This window comes from Mus pahari, chromosome 18 (assembly GCF_900095145.1).
Source record: "Mus pahari chromosome 18, PAHARI_EIJ_v1.1, whole genome shotgun sequence".
NCBI classification, from domain to species: Eukaryota; Metazoa; Chordata; class Mammalia; order Rodentia; family Muridae; genus Mus; species Mus pahari.
Genome location: NC_034607.1, coordinates 33,798,906 through 33,822,781, shown reverse-complemented (window position 1 = coordinate 33,822,781; position 23,876 = coordinate 33,798,906). Strand labels below are relative to the sequence as shown.

Genomic DNA, 23,876 nt, shown 5'->3' with positions numbered 1-23,876 from the left:
GAGAGAGAGAGAGAGAGAGAGAGAGAGAGAGAGAGAGAGAGAGAGAGAGAGAGATCTATCTTCTATCTGTTGGAAACAGAATTTTAGAAGCTCTTGAAATGGTCCACCTTGGTGTTCTGCAGACTCTTAACTGTTGCTTGAGTTTAACCACACTAGCTAATAGACTGGTCACGGCCTGCAAAGAGGAAAGTCAGTGTTTGCTTGTTTACTAGAAAGATAGGAAAAGAAGCTGGTAAGTAGATATTACAGTATTTTATATTCTATCTATGAACACATTTCATCCTTGCAGCACTCTGGAAGGTGGATGGGACCCCTTCCCCCCTCCCCTATAGAAGGAAGAGACCAGCTTTTAAGTTTACAGGGTAGGTGCTTGTTTGTGTCACCAGTGGCTAGCACATGGTCTTCCCATTACACCTCTCCTGTGCCTACCAGTCCCCTTGCCTTCCACGGAGCCACAGGACTGGAACTCAGAACCCCTGCATCCCAGACCAACTTGCTGCTCTCAGACAACCTGTTCTTTAGAGTTCACTGTGGACTGGGTGCTAAAATGTGACTTGATCATTGAGCGAGCTCTTAATAAGAACAAGAAAGACCCACCAGCTAGCTACAGTGACCCTGAGAAAGTTAATGTTCCTAGTGCGCTACATTTTGAGCAACTAATTGGTCCTAGAAAATGACTGGTGGAAAAGCTGACTCATGGCAGTTTGGGACTTTGTAAGCCTTGCTCTCAGCTGTGAGGATTTTGCATAGAATCTCTTTTCTAATTTTAAAAACTATGTAACAAGTCTTCAAAGCTTGCTCTCTTTAGGGCCTCAGTACTACCATTTGCTACTAAGTGTTGACTAGTTTTCTACCTCACACACTTGAAAGACCTGTAACATGAGCTCACCAAGGCCCTTTTGTGCTTTGGACCTAAAACCCAACTTGAGGGGCTGCCTTTAAGCAGGGCCCCTGTGTGCTCCACAGTCTGTGTTTCTTGTTGACTGGTGCTGAGGTCGGCTAAATAGTAGCCTCATTATGCAGATTCTTAGAATAGCAAGCCTGGGGTATCTTTGCAGAGTTTTGCTTCCAGTTGCTGACTCTCTGCTTTCCCTTTTCTTGTGGATGGTTTAGGCTTTGGGACTGGCTTTTGTTCTTTCTCTTGCTGCCTACAGAGTTTCTATGTTGCTCCTTTTAACTCTCTATGTCCCCCTGAGGGTTGTCATAGTCATCTTCTGTCTGTCTCCTCTACCATCCCTTCTTTTCCTCCCCAGTGACCAAAGGCATGAGACTGAGAGAAGGACAGAGATACCCCCAGTCACATCAAAAAAGAGAGAACTCTAAGAAGACTTCTTCCATTGGTGTGGCCTAGATGTTGACGTTCAGTGACTAGGGCCCAGGGGATGGCTTTTCTCCTGTCTTTCTTCCTGCCACAGACGGAACACCAATAAATTTCTGTTCTCATCTTTGTCGTAAAAAATTTCCCATAATTCTAAGTATTTAATAAAAGCAAGCATTTTTGGGGACTGGGAATTAGTGATGTAGAGATAAGCAGAACAGTCTTGTTTCCTAATTATCGGTTTGCAGTGTGGTAGGAAAGACCAGCATGGCACTATTTATCATAAGAACGCCAGAGTGATCTGTTCTTTATAGATCAGAAAAGGTAGATGGGCTCAACACCCCTGACCATATCCCTCACCTCCAAATTAACAAAACCAACAATGTGTGTTGTGTGGTAAAAATTAAAATGTTTTCCTACGGGCAGTTAAGAGTCAATGAATAGACTAAAGTGTGGACCTAGGCCGAGATTCAAACCGTGGTGTAGGAGAGATGAGGGACTGATGGGGAAAGCCTTGAGAGAGAGCCACGTGGATCACAAGATGTCAAGCAGAGAGCTAAGTGATCCCAGTCACTATAAACAATGTAAAGGAACATCTGTTCATTGGTGTTTCTGTGAGCCTCATATAGTAATAGGTCATCTTGAATCAATGGCCATGCTTTGGCACATATCAGCAAATTTAGCCATCTCCATTTCTGTGGGCAGCTAATAATCATTGTCAGAGCCATGTATCCCATAAGGGGTAGACTCAGATTTTCTCATGATCAGGATTATCCATGAAAACTTCCTTCAAGGAACTTCAAGAGACTAAAGACAGCACACAATTCTACAGTCATTGCAAATATGACGTCAGGTCCCCTGGGCATTGAAAGACACAGTTGTGCACTGAAATGAACATAGAATCGGGTGAGAGGAAGTTTTGCTCCACTAGTGAAGCTCAGGACCTTTCGACCTGAGAGTAACCCTGAAGTGGGTGAGATGCCTCACTGTGCCAAGCATGGGGATGGAGGAACAGAGGCAGGTTGGGAGGAGGATGGTGGGGGTGCTCAGGAAGAATGACAGGTCATTCTTTTCATTCCTCAGTCTCTGGGGGACTGGGACGTCTAGACCAAGCACACTCATTCTCTACCACCTACTTCCCTTGGCATCCTGAAATTCACGGAAGTCAAACGGACATTTGATATGAGGGCTGCTCACCTCTAGAATCTACGACATTGAGCAAGACCTGTTATAGACAGATCCAGGACTCCTCACAACCTGCCTCCCTGATCCCAGTTCAGCATGTTCATCCGCACAAGTTACCGACCCTAGGTTTTATTAGCCACCACCCCCCTACTTAAAGGAACCTAGAATAAGTGGTTTATACTACCAAGAGACTACATGAAATGGTGTGTACCTTCTCCTTGTACTTTGAACGTAATGGATAGAGCTGTGTTTCTTGAGGTATGCATATTTAGCAGGCATGATCGAATGGCTGGATTCCGTTTATCTGCTGCTTCCGACAATAACGTGTGCTAGTAGAGTTATAAAGAGATAGATTTGTAAATCCTAGCAAGCAGGCCGGAGCGCTCCTGGGCTTGGATGAAATCCTCCCTGCTATTAATATCCTACATTTGTTTTTAGCACGCTCATCTTCTGCTTGTTGAGAGGATCCACTCAGGAGAAAAACAACAGATGAAGGGTATTCTGACAGGGGATGAGAACACGGGGTTTAGGTCTTTGAGCCAGCCCCAATGTTTTATTGTCCTTCATGTGTGAGGTGTTTATGACTAGGGTCATAGTGAGAACTGTGACCACCAAACGGCTTTGTCCAGGTCCTTTGGAAGAATATAGTGTGTCTGGCTATTTATGGCAGAGAATATTTGGGTTTCAACTTTTTCTGGTGACACTTTTCAAAGTCCATTGCATGTATGCTGCTATACTTGTGCATGTACTGTACTATGCCAACAAAACTTGTAAATAGCAAACGTAGTATGATATGACTTTTGAAAGAAAACAATGTCCCCTTGTTGTAAGTGCTAAGGATGGACCCCCCGACCTCCTCTCACCAGGTAAGCGTTCTACCTCTAAGCTATTCTCTAGCCCACCAAAACTTGCTAATGTCTTCTTAAACTATTTGTAACTACTAATCTAGAGCAATCTTTTTAAAAATAGGCCAGTGATTAGATTATTCTGGGACCTTTTAAAAAGTTATAGATCCCCGAGGCTGGTCCCAGGAGTTCTACTTAAATGTGTTATTCTAGGAGATGACTGTCAAACGGTCTACATTAGAGTCACTGGAAGCTTGATAAAGCCCCAATAGCTGAGGGCCATAGTGTTGGATTGAGGAGCTGGGATGCAGCCTGGAAATGTGTGCCCCTTTCTGGGTCCTACAGACGCATCTGACCCCAGGATCCACTTGATCATCCCTGCTCCAGTGTGGGAACCCGAGACACAAGTGATCCAGGGCAAGCACATAATCAATCATGAACAGAGGATCCCCTTCTCACCCAGACAGTGTTTCAATTTCTCTATCCCGTACCTAAGACAGAAATGGCCAGATGATTTTCATAGTGCAGTGTCTAGACTACAGTGTAGAGGATGGGATCACCAGATAGAGTCACAACTGCACAGTGAGTTCTTGGGAGTGGTTTTGTTCAAACTCAGTAGCAGCTCTACTAGGAACATATCTACATACAGAAAAAGAGAGACAAGTCAGAAATCATTGGAGGATTCAGAAATAGAAATAATGACCCCACCCATTAAAAAGAAAGCCAAAGATTTTTAAGATCGATAAGGACAAAAATAAAACCAAAACACTTTATGGCTTGCTGCTATCCCGCCTGTTTAAATATTAGGAATTCAAAGATCGATAGGCAATGAAGACTGCGGTAAGAGTAATAAGCCATGGAAACTTTGGGGACAAGCTCATTTGCTTTGCACCACGCACAGCACATCCACGGGCACATGGCATGTTTTACAACAGAGCGTCGTATTAGCCATTTAAATGCCTGTGCGATGTGTAAAAACTGCTTGCTAGATTAAATTATGTCAGAGAGCATTTCTATAATGCTCGTGTCTGATCCACTAAACGTCACAGCACGTCCTCAAGTCCCCAAGTTTCAGAGGCACCATATACTTTCACTGTTTAGCAGGCAATTAAATGTCAATGTCAGGGAGATTTAAATGAAGGAGGCTGGGGCTCTGGTGTGTGGGTGCAGGCACCTTTTTCTCTAACTCTTAAAACAATTATTCTTGCTATAGATCACTCTCTGCTTAGGCTTTGAATTGCGTGACTTATAGCTGTTTGTCTTTCAGGATTGAAATAGATGGGTAGAACTGCCTGCGGTTTCATGTGTCTCAGGAAAAGAGGACCCTGAACATTGTTCTTTGGAGCAGTATTTTAGAATGCTTTTTTTTTTTTTCTTAAATATGTTTTCTCCATGGAGAGACCCATTAAATAGTCTTTTATGCATTTGATAAAGCCCGACTTAAACGGGGTCATTCTGTACTTCCAACAAATGTGTAAAATGTATCACAGTCTTACACAAAGAAACTTTAAATGGACTGCAATTACAATCATAAGAAGCACTGCTCCAGTCTATAAGTCAATTCTACCAGTTCAAGGCAGAACTATTCAGAATGTGTGTTTATCTCACAAGCATATGAAATAGGACATTGGCTTGTCCCCTGTTTGCTTCCTAGAAGCCTTGCTTTTCGGCGCTCCCTTACAGCACAGGCCATTAACAATCAGTGTAGTATTGAGTGGCCTCACAGAGGTCTGTGAAAGGCACCTACAGAGGAGAGCCTGAGTTTTGCATGTAGACCTTGGCTGAACTGCTGGCTACGAACTGAACCACTAGGGTAACTGGGTGAGCTGTTTGATCTCGCTCAACTGCTCACTCAGGGTCCATTCAGAAGGCAGAAATAACACCAGACTGGAATGTGGGGTGGGGCATATAGAGACTACACTGCATCATTGGAAGAGGAGAGCTCTGATGAGTAGGGCTAGCAGAGTGTGGAGCAGCCTCAACCAAGCACAGTCATGGATCTGAGCCCTGCCAGGCAGAGCTAGTCATTGAAGGGAGTTCTTGCAAGGTGCACCTGTAGACCCTGGAGGAAACCCTGGAGACACGTGCAAGCTGTATATGACAGTGCTCCCCTGGGACCCTTGTCAAAGGTCCTGGAGCAGACTCTAGGACAGCCTACTGTCAGAGATGTCAGGACTAGAGAGGGTTCCTGTTGAGTGTGCTAAGGACCCTACTAGGTACTAGGCACATAGTGAGAGACCATGTGCCTCTTCTTCCTGCACTCTCGGTCCCACACCCTCCCGAGAGGCAACTTTAGCTTCTTGCCAACTGGGACAGCAAATGTAGGTTAAAGGTCTAGAGCAGTGGTTCTCAACCCTCCTAACCCTGTGACCCTTTTATACCGTTCTTCATGTTTTAGGTGACCTCCAAACATAAAATTACTCCCGTTGCTACTCCATAACTGTAATTTTGCTACTGTCATGACATCTAATGCTAATATTTGTGCTTTCTGATGGTTTTCCGTGATCCCCGTGGAAGGATCATTTGATCCCCCAAATGAGTTGGGGCCCACAGATTGAGATCCACTGGTCTGGACAGGGTAGGCACTTCACAGAGCAAGAAGTGATAAGTGGAGTTAAAGCTGATGCCTGGCACAGGAATTTCAAAACTGCTGGTGCTTGCCTCTAGGATTTTAGGGAAAAAAATTAAACTAGAGAATATTAAATGTATCTGTATTTCGTGTTATAAGTTCTTTGAATCTGACATATTGAGACCAAAGACTCACATTGGATTTGAGGAATCGAGAAAATAACATTGCCCTTAGACTGTAGCAGGCATTTGTCCATTTTGAGGAACTGGTGCCTGTAACTAGCAGAGGATGTTGGATATCACAGGTTGCTCTCTGGGCATCTTAGTGGAACTCTTCCGTACTGTATATTGATTTAAAACTCCAGCGTATCCAGTCAGCTTCAGGTAATAGAATCCGCCCCAAACCTTAGAGGCTCTGAGACATATTTGAATCCCTCTGGGGTGAAGTGAGTAGGTCGGGGCCACTGTTTGCAAAGCTGAGGAGATCAGGGTGGAACTGATTCCAAGTGTAAGCAGAGGGTGACTTAGTTTGTAAGTGCATATAGAGGTGAGCTGGATTGGGGTGACATGACTGTAGGATGCAGTTCGAGGAAGTTTAGTTTCAGATTCATTTTTGCCTATGTGCTGTTTTTGTGCGGGTGCCCACAAAGGCCAGAAGAGGGCATCAGGACCCTTGAACCTGGAACTGTAGGTGGTTGTGAGCTCCCAATGTGGGTGCCAGGAACTGAACCTCAGGTCCTCTGGACAAGCAGCAGGAACTTAGTAACTAACGCCTGCTCTCCCTCCCCAGTAAGTAAATATATTAGTAACTAACGCCCATGGGAGCTCGATGCATATCTGTGAGCACGGTTGCCTCAGCATGCACATACATGTAAGAGGATAACTTTGCAAAATCACTTTATCCACCTTTAAGCAGGTTCCGGGAATTGAACTTGGGTTGCTTAGCTTGTACTACAAGCTCCTTTATCCACTGAGCCATCTTGCCAGTCTTCTAAAACAACTTCTGACCACAGCCTGTGGCACTTTGTCTTGGCTCTGGTGTCTTATCTGGCTCAACGATTCAGATGGATATGAGCCCTTCTAAATGTTTCTCTGGAGTAAAAGTAGGCCACCTTTTTATACCTTATGGGGTAATTATTTCTTATTACTGTTGGTGAAATGGGCCATTTGTGCTACCCCAGAGAAAGAGGCAAGATAAATTCCCTCCAGTATGCAAATGGCAATCTTTTATTTTCATAAATCAGGAGTGACCTTTCTAGACAACTAGGCTTGCTACCTAATTATTGCCAGAATAAAAGAATGCTGGGCCACAATTTGTAGAGAGTTCATTAACATTTAACTGGCTTATAGCTTTAAGCCATAATAAAAAGTGAAGATATTGAGCCCCAAAGTCAAGTTTCTAGCCATGTCATTTGGAGATCTACTTGAATCAGGCTCATTTGAATTAAGACAGTTTTAATTGTTTAGGATGATATTATACCATACTTAGTTCAAGTTTTTCTGACAACATTATTGTAAGCCAATTCTGCACTGAATTTAAGGAAACACATTGCCCCCCCTCTGCCCTCCCCTCTGCTTGTCTCCCCGTTCCTCTCTGGTTTGTTGTTTTTTTGAGGTAGAGTCTTGCTCTGTATCCGTGACTGGTCTCAAATGTGCCATCCCCACACCAGGCGGGCCTCTCCCTTATAACCCTCTTATCACAGGCTCACAAGAACTAGGGTTTTCTTTTTAGCTTCAATTCTTGACATTGTTGCCTTTTATCTCTTCCTGGCTTTGGCTCAATAAAACCATCTCTGCTCTCATGAGCTCTCACTGAGATAAAGAACACAGACAAGGCAACAAATCTTAGGGCAACAGGAAAGGTACAGGGGAGCCCGTCTTCGAGGGGTCTGACGATCATGCGTCCTCCCGGAGAAATGTATCTTCCTTCTCATGCGCTCTTTCGAGAGGTCAGAACTGCGCTGTGGAAAGGGTCACTGTGCAGACACTGGCAGCATGCTGCTTTGTGGTTTCCCTCTATCCATCCTCACTTCAGCGTCTGGCTACATCTTCAGTGCCAACAGTCATTTTGAAGACCAAATCCTTAACCAGCCTCACGTTGCCTTGAGGACACTCCTACTGTTGCAGCTGTACACGGGAGATCGTCAGCATCCTGTCTGCACGGTTGCAGGACGTTCCTCTTCTTTACCCTTACTCATACTACTGCTCTTTGGTTTCTTCTTCAGTGCTGAAACTATTCTCCATGTCACAACTACAGCTTGCAACAGACGACCTCCCCCCTTCCAAATGGTTACATAGTCTCTGAACATCTTTCCAGCATCAGGGTATTATTAGCATCCAGCGCTGGACAGGTCCACTTTGCTCCAGGGGGCGGCGGGGGACACATGATGATCACCTGTTCCCATGATTGACCTTTGACTTTAATGCTGTGCCTTTGATAATGCGCTTGGTGTTCCCCGGGGAAGGCTAAGTTGAGACTATTAGTATTGAAAGCATTCAGAAGATAGCATGCTGATAGCTGCTGACTGAAACTTAGCTAAAAGTCTTAGCGGGCCGTTTGGGACAAACTGAGGTGTCTTTGACTCACTCCTGTCTAGCATTTCCCGGCACATGCAGGCACATTTGGACAGAGTACTCATCATATCTTCAGATGCAGGCGGAGTAGCCCTTTTCCAAAACTGCTAGGAACCAGAAATGTTGTGGGCTGAGGAGTGTTTTGAAACACGCTTGGGTATATAATAAGGTGTGGCCAAGGGATGTCGCCTGCTCATTTCATAGGCCCACACACGCAGCCTGACAGTGATTTATTTTTTTATTTTTTTATTCTTTTGCCTTTTGAGCTTGGCCCCATCACCTGAAACCAGGTGTGGAAGTCGTTGAACTTGTCGAACTAGGTCAGTGAGCAAGAAGTTTCAAATTCAAGAGCATTTTGGATGTTGTGAGTAATTTTGATTACTCTGTAATGTAGCTATAGACAGGGGAACGAATTCTCAAATGACAGGGTCAGAACTGTCAAGGCTGCCCAAGGGCTGGAGTGGAAAAGAGGTGGATTTGGTAAGGATAAGGGGATTGTCCTGTGCATTCAGAGAACACACACACACACACACACACACACACACACACACACACACACACCACAACCCTCACACAAGGAGAAAACTTTGACAGCAGGTGTGGAAAGATGAGTTCTTTCAGTGCAGGATGGACCAGGGCTCTCTTGTCCAGCCTGTTGTTAGAGTGAGGTCAAGAGCAGAAGACGGCTGGATACTGCCCCAGCACAGGGTGCCATTCTTGGGGACACCATTCAGAGAAGACCTGCTAGGATGCTGACAGGTCTGAAACCTCCCAGGAGGAATTAGGGAGAGCAGAGCATGTATTGCCTGGGGAAGCTAAGACGTAGGACATGACAGTGCCTTTCAAACTGTCAGTTTTTCTGTGCCGGGGCTGGGAATTTTACTGTTGCCTCATGGGGTGGAAGGAAGATAAACAGATGTACCTTCATGAGGCAGAGTGGGGACTAGGACTTCTCAGAGTGTTTTCTACGTACAGAACATGCGGTTTCTCTTACGCCTTCTGAGACTAGCTGTCCTGGAAGGCATAGGATTGGCTTAGGTGGGGGACGGAGGGGGGGTAAAAGTTGAGTCAGGTGACTTTTAGAACTCATTTTGTCTCTGGTTAATAATTGCGGTTTCCCTTGCCTTCTGCCTCTAAGGTGTCCATGACAGGCACCATACCATAACAGTCCTAAAACTGCATCTTAAGTCCTTACTTCTTCCCAACTGCCAGCAATGATAATATTTTGAGTTAATAGGATTCATTTACTGTGCAGCTGATTATGTTAGTATCTACTCCTCATTATGTAATGGATAGCAGGGTTTTTTTTTGTGATTGTTGTTGGGATGGGTGTCATCATTCACTGTTCTCTGTCAGTCATTTGGACAAAGACCCGTCACTATAAGTAATGGAGGTCTGTGGGGTGGGACTGGAAACTGGCAGTGCCCTGAGTGGCGCTGACTGGGAAGCAGCTGATCTTCTGAGCGTGTGGATCGTGCCTTTTATATCTTCTTACTTAAATAGCTTCATTCAGTGCACCAAGAGTAAGCAGATGTTTGCTGCACGTTTAGCCTTGAGATTTCTGCCACTAAGACTTGTGTGGATTATGAAGTGACTTCATGATCTATTTTCTGATTATGAGACCTCGGTGCTTATTTCCTAGACCTCAGGCTGAGACCTGCCTCCATGTAAGGTATCGAAGGGTATTTTACAGGCCGTCACCACCATCTGTGGTGTGCTTCGTCTTCTACTCTCACACTGGTATTTGGGGGGGGGGGATGTCAATTCTCGTTTTAATTTTTGAACAAATTATAATTTTCTATGGAAAACATGTGGAGTCTTCGAGGGGATCCTATTAAAGTTTTGAAGGCAAGGAGAATTCCCTAAGTTCGGTAGTCAACAGGAAAAATGTGAATTTAAAATCCGCTTATTTCAATTGTCTTCTACCAACCTTAGGCTTCTTCTAGAGAGCAACATATGTATCTGTATTGTAAGGCATTGTTACGATCCAGCAACATTGTTCAAAATTCTGCAATTCCCAAGTGGAAAAAAAAAAGTCAAATCACACTTAGATGTCAAGTCGATTACTTTTCTTCATGACGCATCTTACTTCCTTTCAGCCTTCTGGTTGTAACTTATATTGCCTCTCTGCCTTCCCTTGTAGGCGGCTGCCTCTTTGATGAGCCATACAGCACATGTGGATATAGTCAAGCTGACGAAGATGACTTCAACTGGGAGCAGGTGAACACCCTGACCAAGCCGACCTCTGACCCCTGGATGCCATCAGGTTTGTCCTCACTTCTCAGTGTTCTTTCTGAAATGGGGGCGGGCGTCTCGAGGGTCCTCATCGTTCTAGAACGTTGTCACTGGATACTGGCTGAGTGAAAGCCCATGTCTGTCTCTGAGTGCTGTTCTTGGCTGGTCACCTGGGGAGGGTGGTGTAAATGAGAAGATGGGTTGCAGGAGTTTAACCTTGCATCTCTCTCTTAAAGACTAGCCATGGTCCACTCTCTGTATGCTTGGGTATACTTTGGCTGAATGAGTGGGCGTCATCCATAGCAGGTGTGGGGACAGTTGGATATCTCTTCTGGAATTACGTGTCAAGGATGGAATTCCAGCACCTTGAAACAAACCTCCTTTCTCAGCCTCAGAGCCTCAGGGGCTCTCTTGTCCTGGGAAATCATGACCATGAAAGCATTTGGAGGATGCAGCCAAGTTGCATGGATGTTTCTTCTCTCCCCTACAGCGAAGTGCTTAGTGAATTTCAAGCTAAGTAGAAACTACTTACCTCGCTAAGCATCAGTCAGAATTTTTTTTTGTTTTGAAAGAAAAGTAGAAAGAGGATGACTGGTCTAGTCACAGCAGTGCCTGACTATTTTAAGGCTGTGCCCTTGGCAGTCCTTTTAAAAGTTAGATTTGCAGAATCATCTATCGAAATTGGCTGATGAATATGCCACTAAGGCCTCAAACTACTAAAAACCTATTATTGAAACTTAGGTTTCAGATAAAGCACTTTTTTTTTTTTTTTTTTACAAAATATACGAATATAAAGCATTTCATTAATGTGCCTACATGCAGCGGTAATTAGATTTTGTGTGTAATCTTGTAAAGGCACCTTCAAAGCATGAGGTAGAATCTAATGTTGTTCTTAATAAGCTTTAACAGTTATGATGACCACCATGATCTTCTCTCTCCTTCGCTTAATTCTTTATAATTTCCAAGTCAGGAGCCCTAATCTCTTTAGCACTGTGGCTTTTCAGGGCTACTGAAGCTTCTCCAAGACTTGTTTGGTGCCAGATGACATTCTCCTTTGCTGGCTTTCCCTTTCTATTGAGTATTTGCCTGTCACTGCTGCCTCGGGAGTGACTTGATTAACTCCACTCTAACTCTCCTTTCTCCTCTTATTTGTGATTGATAGATAGGAACATGGGCTGTTCCTCCTTGCTCTGTTCCTCCCCAAGCAGAGTCCTTGCCCTGAGAGCAGTTGAGCCTATCCTTGCCACTGCCCCCAGGTGTCCACTGGTATCCAGAGAGGCTGAGATGGTGGAGAGTTAGGCCTGGTAGATTTGTCCACACAAGCACAGTCACTGCAGATGTCATGTCTGTCTTCTCATCTGATGAAATCTCTGCCTTTCTGGATGCTGTACATCAGTAAGGATGGAAACCAAGATCACTCGTGTTAGGCAAGTGCTCCATATATCACTGGGCTTGCACCCCAAGCCTCCAGTTTGTAATCTGTTCACATGAGGTATCTGCTTCCCTTACTGTGGCCCTTTCTACTGGATAAAATACTTCTAAAAGAAGCCTAAATATTGCAGAATCCTTTTCAGCATGTGCTGGCTCTATTTGAGTCATAAGATAAGCACCTCCTTGGATGAAAAAGAGGTTTGCCACCAAGCCTGACAGCATGAGTTCAATACCTAGATCCACATGATAGAAGGAGAAAACCAACTCCGGAAAATTCTTCTCTTCTCTCTCATTGTAGGAAACAAACTCAAGTCTAGAAGTCTAGATACACACACACACACACACACACACACACACACATACACACAGAGACAGAGATGGAGACAGAGAGACAGACAGAGTCACACACATGCCACACATAATAATACATCTATAAATATAATTACAAAACTTATTAACATTTCTTATGATCAATGGATGGCAGAGAGAACCTCGTGGCTTTTGTTAGCCATATCAGTATGTTGTTTTAAGGCTTCACTAAACAATACAGTTGGATTTGTTCTCACACCTATGTTACTTGTTCTGCTACATATAGGCTCATATGGTATTGACTTGATAAACAGTTGCCCTGTTGGCCGGATGTAACCACCTGACTGTTCCGCTATGGCTTGTAAACTAGGAGTGATGTCTCCATCTTTAAGTGACTGGAAACTTTTAAAAAGAATAATAGTATTTTGTAGATATGAATTTCAAATTTCAGCATCTGTGGAATTTATTGTCACATAGCTATGGCCATTCAGAGGAGCAGTGGATTGGAGCTTAGGCTCTTTGGTCAGATCTGCATAGCTGGGACAGAGACGAGTGCACGGACCTGTGTCCTTTACTCTCAACCGTTCCTGGTATACGCTCCTGGCCTAGGCTGTTTTAGATTGTGAATCTTTTGTATTCCTGTATTCGCCTTATAACTATTAACCATGGCATGGTTTCCTGTTTCCTGTTTCCTGTTTCCTGTGGTTTTCCAGTCACTGCCTGTCTTTCTACTCCTAGTGCCTCAGCCTTGGCTCCACTACTGTGGTTCCTGTGAGCAAACAGCCCATCAAAGTGAGTTTCAAAATGTTGACAGCCTAAAGTACTACCCTAATTGGAGCCTTGATGTTACTCTGTCCTTTCTGAAGTCAAAGGTGGGGTTTGTTCCTTGGTATCTTCCATGTGTGAGGCTATTAATAACCACATTTTAAAAAGTGACCGCGGTCTGGAGCTTTAACCAAACGGACTTGCTCTCTCCTTTGAGCTGGCAGCATCTCTCTGCAACCCACATGTTAGAGGGAAACACCAAGTATCACGTAACTTGGTGCATTTAAACTTGAAGCTTCTGTAGTAGGCTCTGTACCGTAATGGCTTTCTTAGGGGTAAAACAAGCTAACTATTCTCTTGCTGGTAACGGTGTGGCTTATTGCATATGAACTGATCTTCATTAGCGCTGAGGGCAGTTTTAAATGTGTATCATAAAGATCGCTACTATGACCCTAGGGACTTCGAGTTTGGTGTATTTTGTTAGCACTGCAGCTTCTGACCTGACACAATAAGCCACATCCCGTGAGTGTCACATAGGGAGTTGTCCTAAGAAGTGTTTCATGACCACGGAATATGTACCTAGGGCAGGACAATAGTCCATGTTTCTATAATTTCTTACTGTATAATATTTGTAGCTTACGACTTTAGTTCTAAACAGTGGATAGAGATTTATTTAATTTAAATACTCTCTTGGCAGTGCTGGAGAACAACTTGGGGCCTTGTACATGCTAGGCAAATGTTGTACCCTTGAGCTATACCCCAACCTCCTGTGGGACATTTTTATCCTTTTACTTTGAAACAAGCTTCCACTAAGTTATCCAAGCTGGGTTTGAACTCACTCTGTGGCCCTACGTAAACCTCAACTTATTATTCTCCTGTTTTAGCCTCTCTCAGAAGGCTGCCCTAAGAAACCAGAGATATTGAGGAGGCTGGAGAGATGAGTGAATGATTGATAGCATGTGTTGCTCTTGTAGAGAACCTGGGTTCAATCCCCAGTGCCTATAGAAGACCTTTTAACAACTGCCCACAACTCAAATTCCAGGGTATGTTATCCACTTAGGGCCTTCCTACATACCTGCACTCAAAACTCAAAAGCAACACCCTCCCCACACACACACACAATTTTAAAACAACAGATCTTTTAAAATTTGATATTTAGTTTTTAAATATCTTTTAATATTAATTTTAATATTATTAATAATACATATCTTGTGAATGAGATCAGTGACTGATATATAATAAAAATAATATAGTTATCTGCAGGAGCTCTTTATCCCAAAGTAAATTCAAAGCATAACTACCTGGTATTCATAGAATTTACATGCATGTCCACACTGTCTGTTTAAGATACTATATTTATAAGGTGTAGTTCTTAAGGCAACTATTATGAAGTTGACTTGGGCCCCATTGCAGGGGGTAGGAGGCAGGGGAGGAGGAAATCACACAGTTGGTTCTCAGGAAGTAGGGCTTTCAACCATAGAAACGTCCTTTGACCTTCTTGTCTTGGCTTTTCCTGTTGGAAATGATGCTGGGAAACAGAGTGACTCAGGACCGAAGCATGGCTGTGGTACCTAACCCAAGGCAGGGAGACAGAAGTGCCTGGCAGAGGAGTGATAGACAGTTTTAGTGTGATGACCCAGAAAATAGAAAAATGACTAGGCGTATTTGTTTAGCATCAGCTGCACATTGGGGAGGATGATGGACTGGCAGGGTAATTGAAGTTTTCTCTTTGGGTGCACTATCAGGCATATTTTCCACGTGCTGGGGACAGCCTCCCCATTTATTTGCACTCCGGGTCTTCTGTGGCATTTTGTGGATAATGAGAGGGATGGCTGTGAACTCAGGGAGGCTATTTGTCCTCTCGAGTCACTGTGTGTATCTGGCAAGGAATACTTTTGTCACAAAATATTCAAACATTTGTTTAATTACCTCACCGATTCTTCAATCAGCTGCCCCTCTGCAAATGTTAATTAAACACCTGCCTCGCACCAGCCATTGTCTTGTGAGCTGAATAGAGATGCTTCTTCAGCACCTCCTTCCATTCTAGGTCTGACTGGATGGATCAAAGATCACGTGCTATAAAGCATGTTTGTTCCCGTTCAGCAGGTGAGGTGGTAAATGTTTAAATGATAATGTCCATTTCAGTTCATCAGACTTAGCGCTCAGCAGTAGCATGAGGTTGGGCTTGGCTCTCCTTGATGCTTCGCCCCTTACACAAAACAGAAGGAATGGTGGGGAAAGGAACGAGTGTAAATCATAGGTGAGTGGCTGTACTCTCTGGGCAGTCTGTCTCATCAGATGAAGTAAGCTTGTGCAAACAGATGATGGTAGCTGTTGACACACTTGAACCGTGAGGTCTGGGTAATTTGATTCTTGTGGCGGCAATCTCCATACTTGACACCCCAGGAATCAGAAATCCAGAGAGGCAGATCCTTTGCTTTTCAGACCGTCCTTGGATGACCTTGTAAACGTGTTCCTGTGGGCAAGGCCATAGGTGCTCAACCTTGGGCATCTCTTAGCATTTTCAAGTGGGCTTGAAAACTGCCTGTTGTGGAACTGTCTGTACACCCTGAGAGAGCCTGCGGTGTCCCTTCACAAGGCCCTCTTGTAAGTTCTTAATCTCTTAATTTTATACCACCTTTATTCAGGCATATGATCAGCCTGCCATATCTGTAGACTCCATACTCCTGGGTTCAACTCACTGCAGACAGACAGGATTCAAATAGAACTATCTCGACAGGCCTCCTATGAAGGTATTTTTTTCTTCTCATTTTCCTTTTACAATAAAGTACAGCTGTTTACGTTCCATTTATGTGTCAATGGTTATTATAACTCGTGCATAAAATGACAGTGTGCACAGTAAATATTATAGCCCTTTTAATATAGAGGACATGAACATCAGTGATGTGGGTATTACTGAGGGGTCCTGGAATAAATCCCTTGTGGATATCCAGGGACAGCTGTATTTGTGTGTAGAATGACTTCTGTGAGGTTGGCCCTCAGCAGACCAGCAGCTGAGTCTTTCTTCCTGCTGATTATAACCCACGGAGGAAACAGGCACTTGACCAATAAGTAGTGAGAACATAATTAATGGTAGGCCGTACTTGAGGCCAAGAACAAAACCTAAAGTTGGGATTAGGTTTGAGTCATCATGGAAATGGTAGGTCTCTACTGAATAGAGACCTGAATCGAGGCTTGGCCAGGAAGCCATGGAGGTCAAGTGGTCCAGATGAGTTGGGGGCAGGAACAAATGGGTAATCTTTGCACGGTTAATGATGGCAGATTATGTAAGACCTTGAAATTTTTAAAATATTAAGGACCTGCCTCGAGCCGGGCGGGCAGTGGTGGCGCACACCTTTAATCCCAGCACTTAGGAGGCAGAGGTAGGTGGATTTCTGAGTTCGAGGCCAGCCTGGTCTACAGAGTGAGTTCCAGGACAGCCAGGGCTATACAGAGAAACCCTGTCTCAAAACAAACAAACAAACAAACAAACAAAGGACCTGCCTCGGAACTGGCCATGGGAAAATCTATGTTCCATATCAGAATTTCAGTCTCATTCCTAGCCCAATATAATGTAAAAGAATTAGCACCTCCCTCTTCTTCCTCCTCTTCTTCTTCCTCCCTTCCTCCTCCTCTTCTTCCTCTTCTTCTTCCTTCTCGTCTTCTTTTTACTCTCCTCTTCCTCTTGTTCCTTTTTCTTCCTCCTCTTTTCCTCCTCTTTTCCCTCCTCTTCCTCCTCCTGCTCCTCCTCCTCCTCTTGGTCTTTCTCTTCCCCTTTCATCTTCTTTCTTCCCCTGCTCCTCTTTATCCTCTCCTCTTCTCACCCCTCTCTCACTCCTCCATCCCCCCTCCCATCCTCTTCACCCCTCTCAACTTCCCTTCTTCCTCTTCCTGGAGTTTCGTGTAAGTGCATCACTCAGCTTGCCTTCAGCTCCATAACATAGGTAGCTTGTGCCAACTTCTTGTTGTCCTTTCTGAATGACATAAAGTGAAGAATGTAACTTAAATATCTTTGGGAGATTTCTACATAGAGTTATAAGAACCAGAAAAGAGCCTTTGAGAGTAGTAACATTTATTACTGTGGTGGCAAGTCAAGGTGCACATGCCACTGCCTGTGGGACATGTTTCTTTTTGTTTCCAGCCTCAACTCTTATCGTAAAACTCAACATAGTGATTGTGTTGGGTCTTGGATTATTGTGGTTGGGTCTGGATATTCCTTGTCACTTAACTCAGGATGTGGAAAGGGGTTTGTTTGTCCTCGACTCTTCCATGCAAGCCTTCCATCATGTGACTTCCAAAGAGCACTCTCCATCCCTCATGAAACTCATGTCACCAGGAGGGAATTAGAATGAGTTTCCACTTTGAAGTGTGATCCTGATACAATGTCCAGGGCTGGAACCTCTCAGTAGTTTCTAAGTTACAGAATGGAGAGGAACAGCTAGAGATGGGGATAAAGACAGCCCAGGGGTTTAACTCAGTGACCGATGGAGAATGCCTGGCTCTGTCTGCCTCATGCACACATGGTGTGAGTAAGTGGTCCTCTCACAGGGGCCCTCACTGGCTGAGTAACTGTGTGACTGTGACAGTTCTGGCTACATGAGGATTTTGGATACGGTTGTTGGGGATGGATCATATTTCTTATTAATTTGAAAAGAAATGAGTTGCCTAGTCTTTGAATTAGGTATGATTTGGATTTTTGCTCAATAGAAATTAAGATGAAATATAGAAAACATGAAATTATGTATTTTGACCATTAATTTTTTTTTTTTTTGGAAATTATATTAGAGCATTTTCCTCTGCCCCTTTCTTCCTTCTTCTCATATAGAAGAGGGCACTTGTTCTCTTTCAAGTTCATGGCCAATTCTTTTCACTAATTGTTGTTGTTGTTATGGTTGTTGTTGTTGGTGGTGGTGGTGGTGGTAGTGGTAGTAGTGAGCTCTGTGTGTGTGTGTGTGTGTGTGTGTGTTCCTAAATAAATAAATATAGTCTCCTTGGTCTAGATACTGTTATGTGTGTGTTTCAGAGCTGTACACATAATGTTACGTGTACACGCTTCAGGTCTACATAGTGTTATGTGTGATCATCCGGTATTGGCAAACTAATTGGTGTTCTCGTCCCCGGGAATGACTGTTTCTGCCTCTCTGAGAATTCCTTAGTTGCCTGTGTGTAGTATTGGGGCCTCACAGTCTTTACCCTGCCCACTTTCGCATGGCCATTGTTGTTGTCCTTGTTCAGCTCATGTCGAGGCAGTCATGTTGGTGAAACTTTATGGGTTAGCTTCTGACATTCCTATGAGACAGGATTTCACAGTAAATTGCCGGTTCCTCTGGCTCTTAAACATGTTTGGCTCCTCCCCCTGGGAAGAAGAGAAGAAGAGAAGTTTCCTTGAGGAGGAGTTGGTGAGGATTACACTCATTTGTGGGTCTAAGGAGAAATATTTACTGCGTAGTTAGGGATTATGCTGATTTAGTTAGAGTAGTGGTTATAGGTGGGTTCTCTCCAAGACCTATGACTTCACTAACCTTAGTTAGTTCATTAGGTTTCTAATGCCGGGCATGATTTCCCTCCTGTTGAGGAGGTTTTAAATCCAGTTAGAGAGCTTTTGGTTACCACACAGTTACGCATGCCACTACTGCACCTTTTAGGGTTATTGTGCCACAGTGGTTGTTTGTGAGGAGCCGGTTTGGCTGCGGCCCCTAGATGGCGCCTGGGACTGCTGCCAAGTCTAATGTCTAGCAACTGACTTCCTCATATCCCTCAAGATAGCCACGTCCGTTAAGCTGCACTGCACAGATGCACCACGACGAAAGATCAGATGATGTGACGAATGTAGTCCTGAGCCAATGAACTGTGCCTACGTGGAATAGGGTGATGGAGAGTGGACTAGAGGGTATAAAAGGGGATGACCGAGAGAGATCTGGGGGGGGGGGGGATCGTTTTAGTGCACATAGTTATATTCCTGAATAAACTGCTTTGAGAAGGACATCGGTTTCGTCACTTATTTTCTGCTGGTTGGAGACGGCAGCGACAGTTGTTGTTGTGGCTTGTAGATGTTATAGCTGGTTAAGACCGTTTTATTCCTTCCCTCCTTCAGAACTATGTGTGGACCCTCTGGATACTGTGAAACCTAGACCTCAGGGAGTAAGATTTCAAGTCAGTTCTAGCTCTGAGGAGTCTCTGGGCTCTGTGTCTGAGTGCACAACATCTCCAGCCATAGGGACTCACTTCTGGGGGACGGAGGTGTCAAACCAAGACAACAGCGGTAGTATATGATGTTTTGCGAGTCTCTTGGACAGCCACCATCTTAAAAGAGCTTCTTGTGTCTGTTGTTTGTCAGCTGGTCTTTGGTTCTTGGAGGGAGCCTTGACAGCCTAGACGGGCAAAGTTTATTTAAAGTATATGCATATATGTATATGCTGACTTTCCTTTATTGCTGACATTTTTTAGGTAGTTGATAGTTCCTTGTGGCTTTCCCACACATCCTTCCTGCTATTCCTTTCTTCTTCTGAGCTCATCTTGGTCTTTCTTTCATTAGAACCCCACCCCACCCCACCCTACCCTACTGTTCTCATTTCCCCATCTGATCACTTGGACTTTGCTATTCTCCTCTCTGTCGCTCCCCCATCCCAGCAATGGCTTCATTTCTCCTTTCTTCCAGGATACGTACTTCTATCTGAAGACTTGCCCCCATTGAACTCTGGAAGCCGGTGTAAAGCCTTTCTCCTTTAAGTTGCTTTTTTCAGAGTGTGTCATAATAGACAGGGGAAAAGAAACTAAGATAACATTGCTGTTTCCCTGACCCTGTCTTGCCAAGCAAAAGCCTTAGACAGTAAGATTGATACAATAGTGCAACAATGCTTGCTGGTTAACTAGTTTCATTTGGGCCAATGGGAGCCTGCATTGTTTGTAACCACAGTGTCTTCTTAGCGGTCAACGGGTGTTTCCCATCAAAGTTCTTCTAAATTCCGGTCTTGGATACTTGGACATTCACAAAACATTAAGAACAGTGATTAACTCTGTTTAATATGTTTGCCACAAAGTATACAAATCTGCCTCCGTGTATAAATAAGCACTGTAATAGTTTTACTTCTTGCTTAATTTCCTGTAAAATTATCCAAGATGGCATTATCAGAGAGATGGGAGGCCAAGTAATAGAATAAACGGAGAGGCCAAATGTGGCAGATGCTGCAAATGGAGCCAGCATTGGAGTAGAGAAGTCGAGGAAAGAGAGAGATATGAGGACTAGAGACGTTAGGTGATGGTTCGCTTGTTATACTTGGCTCTAGAACAGTACACTGAGAATTCGGAGAGCGGTAAGGGCTTTTATGTTCCACCTCTTTGCTCTACAGGGAAAGGCTGATGCTAAACACGGCCTACTAATTAAAAAAACAAAACAAAACAAAACATAAAACCTACTCTGACCAAGTGTGGGAGAACAGGACCATAGGTTATGACTTGGGACCCAGAAATAGTTCCATTCATCTTTTGAGCATATTCCTAACAGAAAACACAAACTGGGATTAAACAAATTGCAAGACCATTTCCCCAGCACAAGAAACCTTGAGTCCTAGATGCTTGCCTCCAGGGCCTAGGGAAGTTGGTGCCTGTCTCTCCGTGAATGCATGTGTGTGGTCAGACAGGCTTGGGGGTGGGAGGCCGTTGCTCTATCTGGGTAGAGCCCTGTGGCTGGTAAGTGGCAGTCCTGGTAAGATTTCACACAGCCAAAGTAGGGATCTCAGTGGACATTCCAGGTCACCAGAGGCTCATGTTTTCCTCGTTCTACCTCCTGCTTCAGAAGTTATTTCATAGTCTCAGATGAGCCTCAGGACATCCCTGGCCAGCATTACGTTACTAAAGTGTGAGCATCATTTAAATGAGGAGGGCTAGGTTCAGGTTCTTCCCAACTTCAAATTGGGACAGGCTGAGGCTCCAACTTGTCCTTTAGTTCACATCATGCACAAAGCATGGCTCTTGGTACAGAGTCTCTAGTGACAAGCCTGGACCCAGGCGATCCAGTGCTGAGGAAGGGATGTGACGCCATCTGGCTATCCTGAGCTACTCCCTGCCAAGGCTAAGCATGGAGAAACAGGAGACTTCTAGAAGAAATTTTCTGCCAAGAGGGCCACAGATATACGACTAGGGCTGGAGCATTCCACAGAAGCGGTTCTAGACAGAGGCAGGCTGTCTGGAGGGAGCATGAGCATGCTCACACTACCTTGGGGCTGCCAATGGTGTGAGTAGCAGCCATGCATCTTGAGGAGAAGAGACAGAATGGGGGACTTAGGGATGCATGTTTGTGTGTGTGTGTGTGTGTGTGTGTGTGTGTGTGTGTGCAGTACATGCAGGTGTGTGGAATATGTGCCTGTGTGTAAAGAAAGGAGTGTTTCCTGGGTGCATGTAGGTGTGTATGGGAAAGCCAGAAGTTTATGTCAGATATGCGCCATCATTCTTCCCCCCGCCTTTTTTTTCCTTTTTGAGTCAGTCATGGAATCAAGACCTCACCATCACATATTGGCTAGATGGGCCAGCCACCAAATCTCTGGGACGCACACTCTTGTGCCCATTTTTATGTGGGTGCTGGATCTGAATCCAGGTCTTTCATGTACATTATTCCCCCTGGCTATCTGAGGAAACACTGTTAGAGACTCTCCTGAGTCCCTGCAGGAAGGGATTCAGTAAGATGATTTGGTTGCTAATCTTTGGCAGAGGAAGGAAGAGAGTATCGATTACATGAAGATGGAGATTCAAGTTGTCAATACTGTGTGTGTGACTTATGTGCATACATAGGGATGCACGCAGGCACCTTAGGTGTAGGTCTTCTCTCTACCTTGTTAGACAGGGTTTCTCCTATTCACTACTGTAGATGCCAAGCTAGGTGGCTGGAATCTTCCAGCAGTCTCCTTTGCAGAGTGAAGTGTTGGAACTACAGGTGAACTACACTGCACCCCACATCTGCCTGGCTCCTGGGGATCTGGGTTCAGGCTGTCAGGAGTGCATGGCAAGGGCTTTCCTCACAGAGACCTCCCCTGTCTGACAACTCAGATTTTCTGGTGAGTGTATCAGAGACATCATAATGAGCTCTGACTGGAAAATAAAGACAGAAGAAAGGAACATGTATGTAAGAGTTCCGTGATCTTAGGAAATTTTATGGCAAATTTAAAGGATCATAAGTATTTATTTCTGTGCAGAAGAAAAATAAGTGAAAAAAATGTGTGCATGAGCATGTGTACATGCATGTGTGTGACAGAGACGTGCCAATATGAGCAGCTAAACAATTATTAAAGCCAGATGAAATATATATAAGTTTAACTACTCTTCCACTCTTTGGAACTCCTTCCCGAATTAAAATCAGCAGTGTAAATGTGAGAGAAGAGAAGAACACGTGTCTGGGGTGGATTGGCAGTGCACCTTGCCGGCCTGAATTTTATCCACGGATGCATTTTAGGCAAATGCTGTCCAACTGCACAAAAACATTTACATTTCCAACAGTGAGAGCCGAGGCCTGCTTCCCTTTCTCAGCATATTGTGATTCCGTTCTTGGTCACTGCTAGAGAGGCTCCTCGGAGCCCAGGGATTTATGTAACACCAATTTGGGGCAACTAATTTCAGGGATATAATTCTAGGACTATGTAAACTAGGACAAGTCCTTCATGATCTGGTCTTAGGTCTCAGTAGATGTATCCAGTATAACACATCCTGTCAGTCGATACCTTGCTGGCTGATTGACACACTGGAAAACGTGCATTAAAAATAGGGATTGGGAAGTTTTATTTCTGAATTTGTACTTGCATGTGTCTCTGTCCTCTTCAGAGTGGGAAGGCTGAGTATAGGACAGCTCCTGTCTATTTCTTGGCAAACTCTAGGAAATGATTATGCAGATCATTATTTTAAATAAGTGGACTTTAATGCCTAGTTAGCCGATACTTTATTCTAGATAGTGACAAATTATATTTTAATGCAGTGTTCTGAAGCTTAAGTGGTGGGAAGAGAAATAAATATGGCTATTTAATTAATTGTCTGCCGGACAATCATTAGGGCCTCTATCTGGTGGGCGGGCAAATTCAAACATCTGATTATGTGGCAGTAAGTGTCCGCATCACACACCTGAGGTAGCATACTAAATACAGTTAGTAGTGTTTGTATGGTGATGTAAATGAAAATCTGTCCTTCAGGTGGTTGGTCCTTGGTGGTATGATTTTAATTGTTAACCATAGAACTATTTCTTTCTTTCTGTGTATATGTGTTCATGTGTGGCATTGTATACATTGTGTGCATGTCTGTACAAACCTGAGGTTGCCATTGGGTGACTTCCTTAATTACTTCTTCACTTTCTATTTTTGAGACAGTCTCTTACAGATCCTGGAGCTAGGCTTGGCTAAACAGGCTGGCCAGAAACCCTGGGGTGCTTCCTTTTCTCTGTTTCCCTGTTGCTGGGATAAAAATGCATGACATCATTCCCTGGTGTTTACACAGATGCTGGGGATTCGAACTCAGGTCTTCATGCTGAGTGTGCCATCTCTCCAGCTCTAGTGTTGAAAACGCTGGCTTTTGTACACTGCCAATTGTAGAGAATGCATCCAATACTGACATCCTTACTAATAGACTTGAAGACATAGGCTGTGTCCGATCCCATGCTTTTAAATCTA

The 23,876-nt window shown here is 44.2% G+C and overlaps 1 protein-coding gene across 8 annotated transcripts in view; it reads left to right on the top strand.

Moving 5' to 3' along the window:
- Positions 1-23,876, top strand: part of Ptprm (protein tyrosine phosphatase receptor type M) — a 680,881-nt gene that overhangs the window by 147,597 nt on the left and 509,408 nt on the right. For all 8 annotated transcript variants that reach the window (XM_021218491.2, XM_029531514.1, XM_029531511.1 and 5 more), the window contains exon 2: positions 10,634-10,756. In XM_021218491.2, the coding sequence (XP_021074150.1) occupies positions 10,634-10,756 (123 nt within the window). The remainder of the gene's footprint in view (positions 1-10,633; positions 10,757-23,876) is intronic.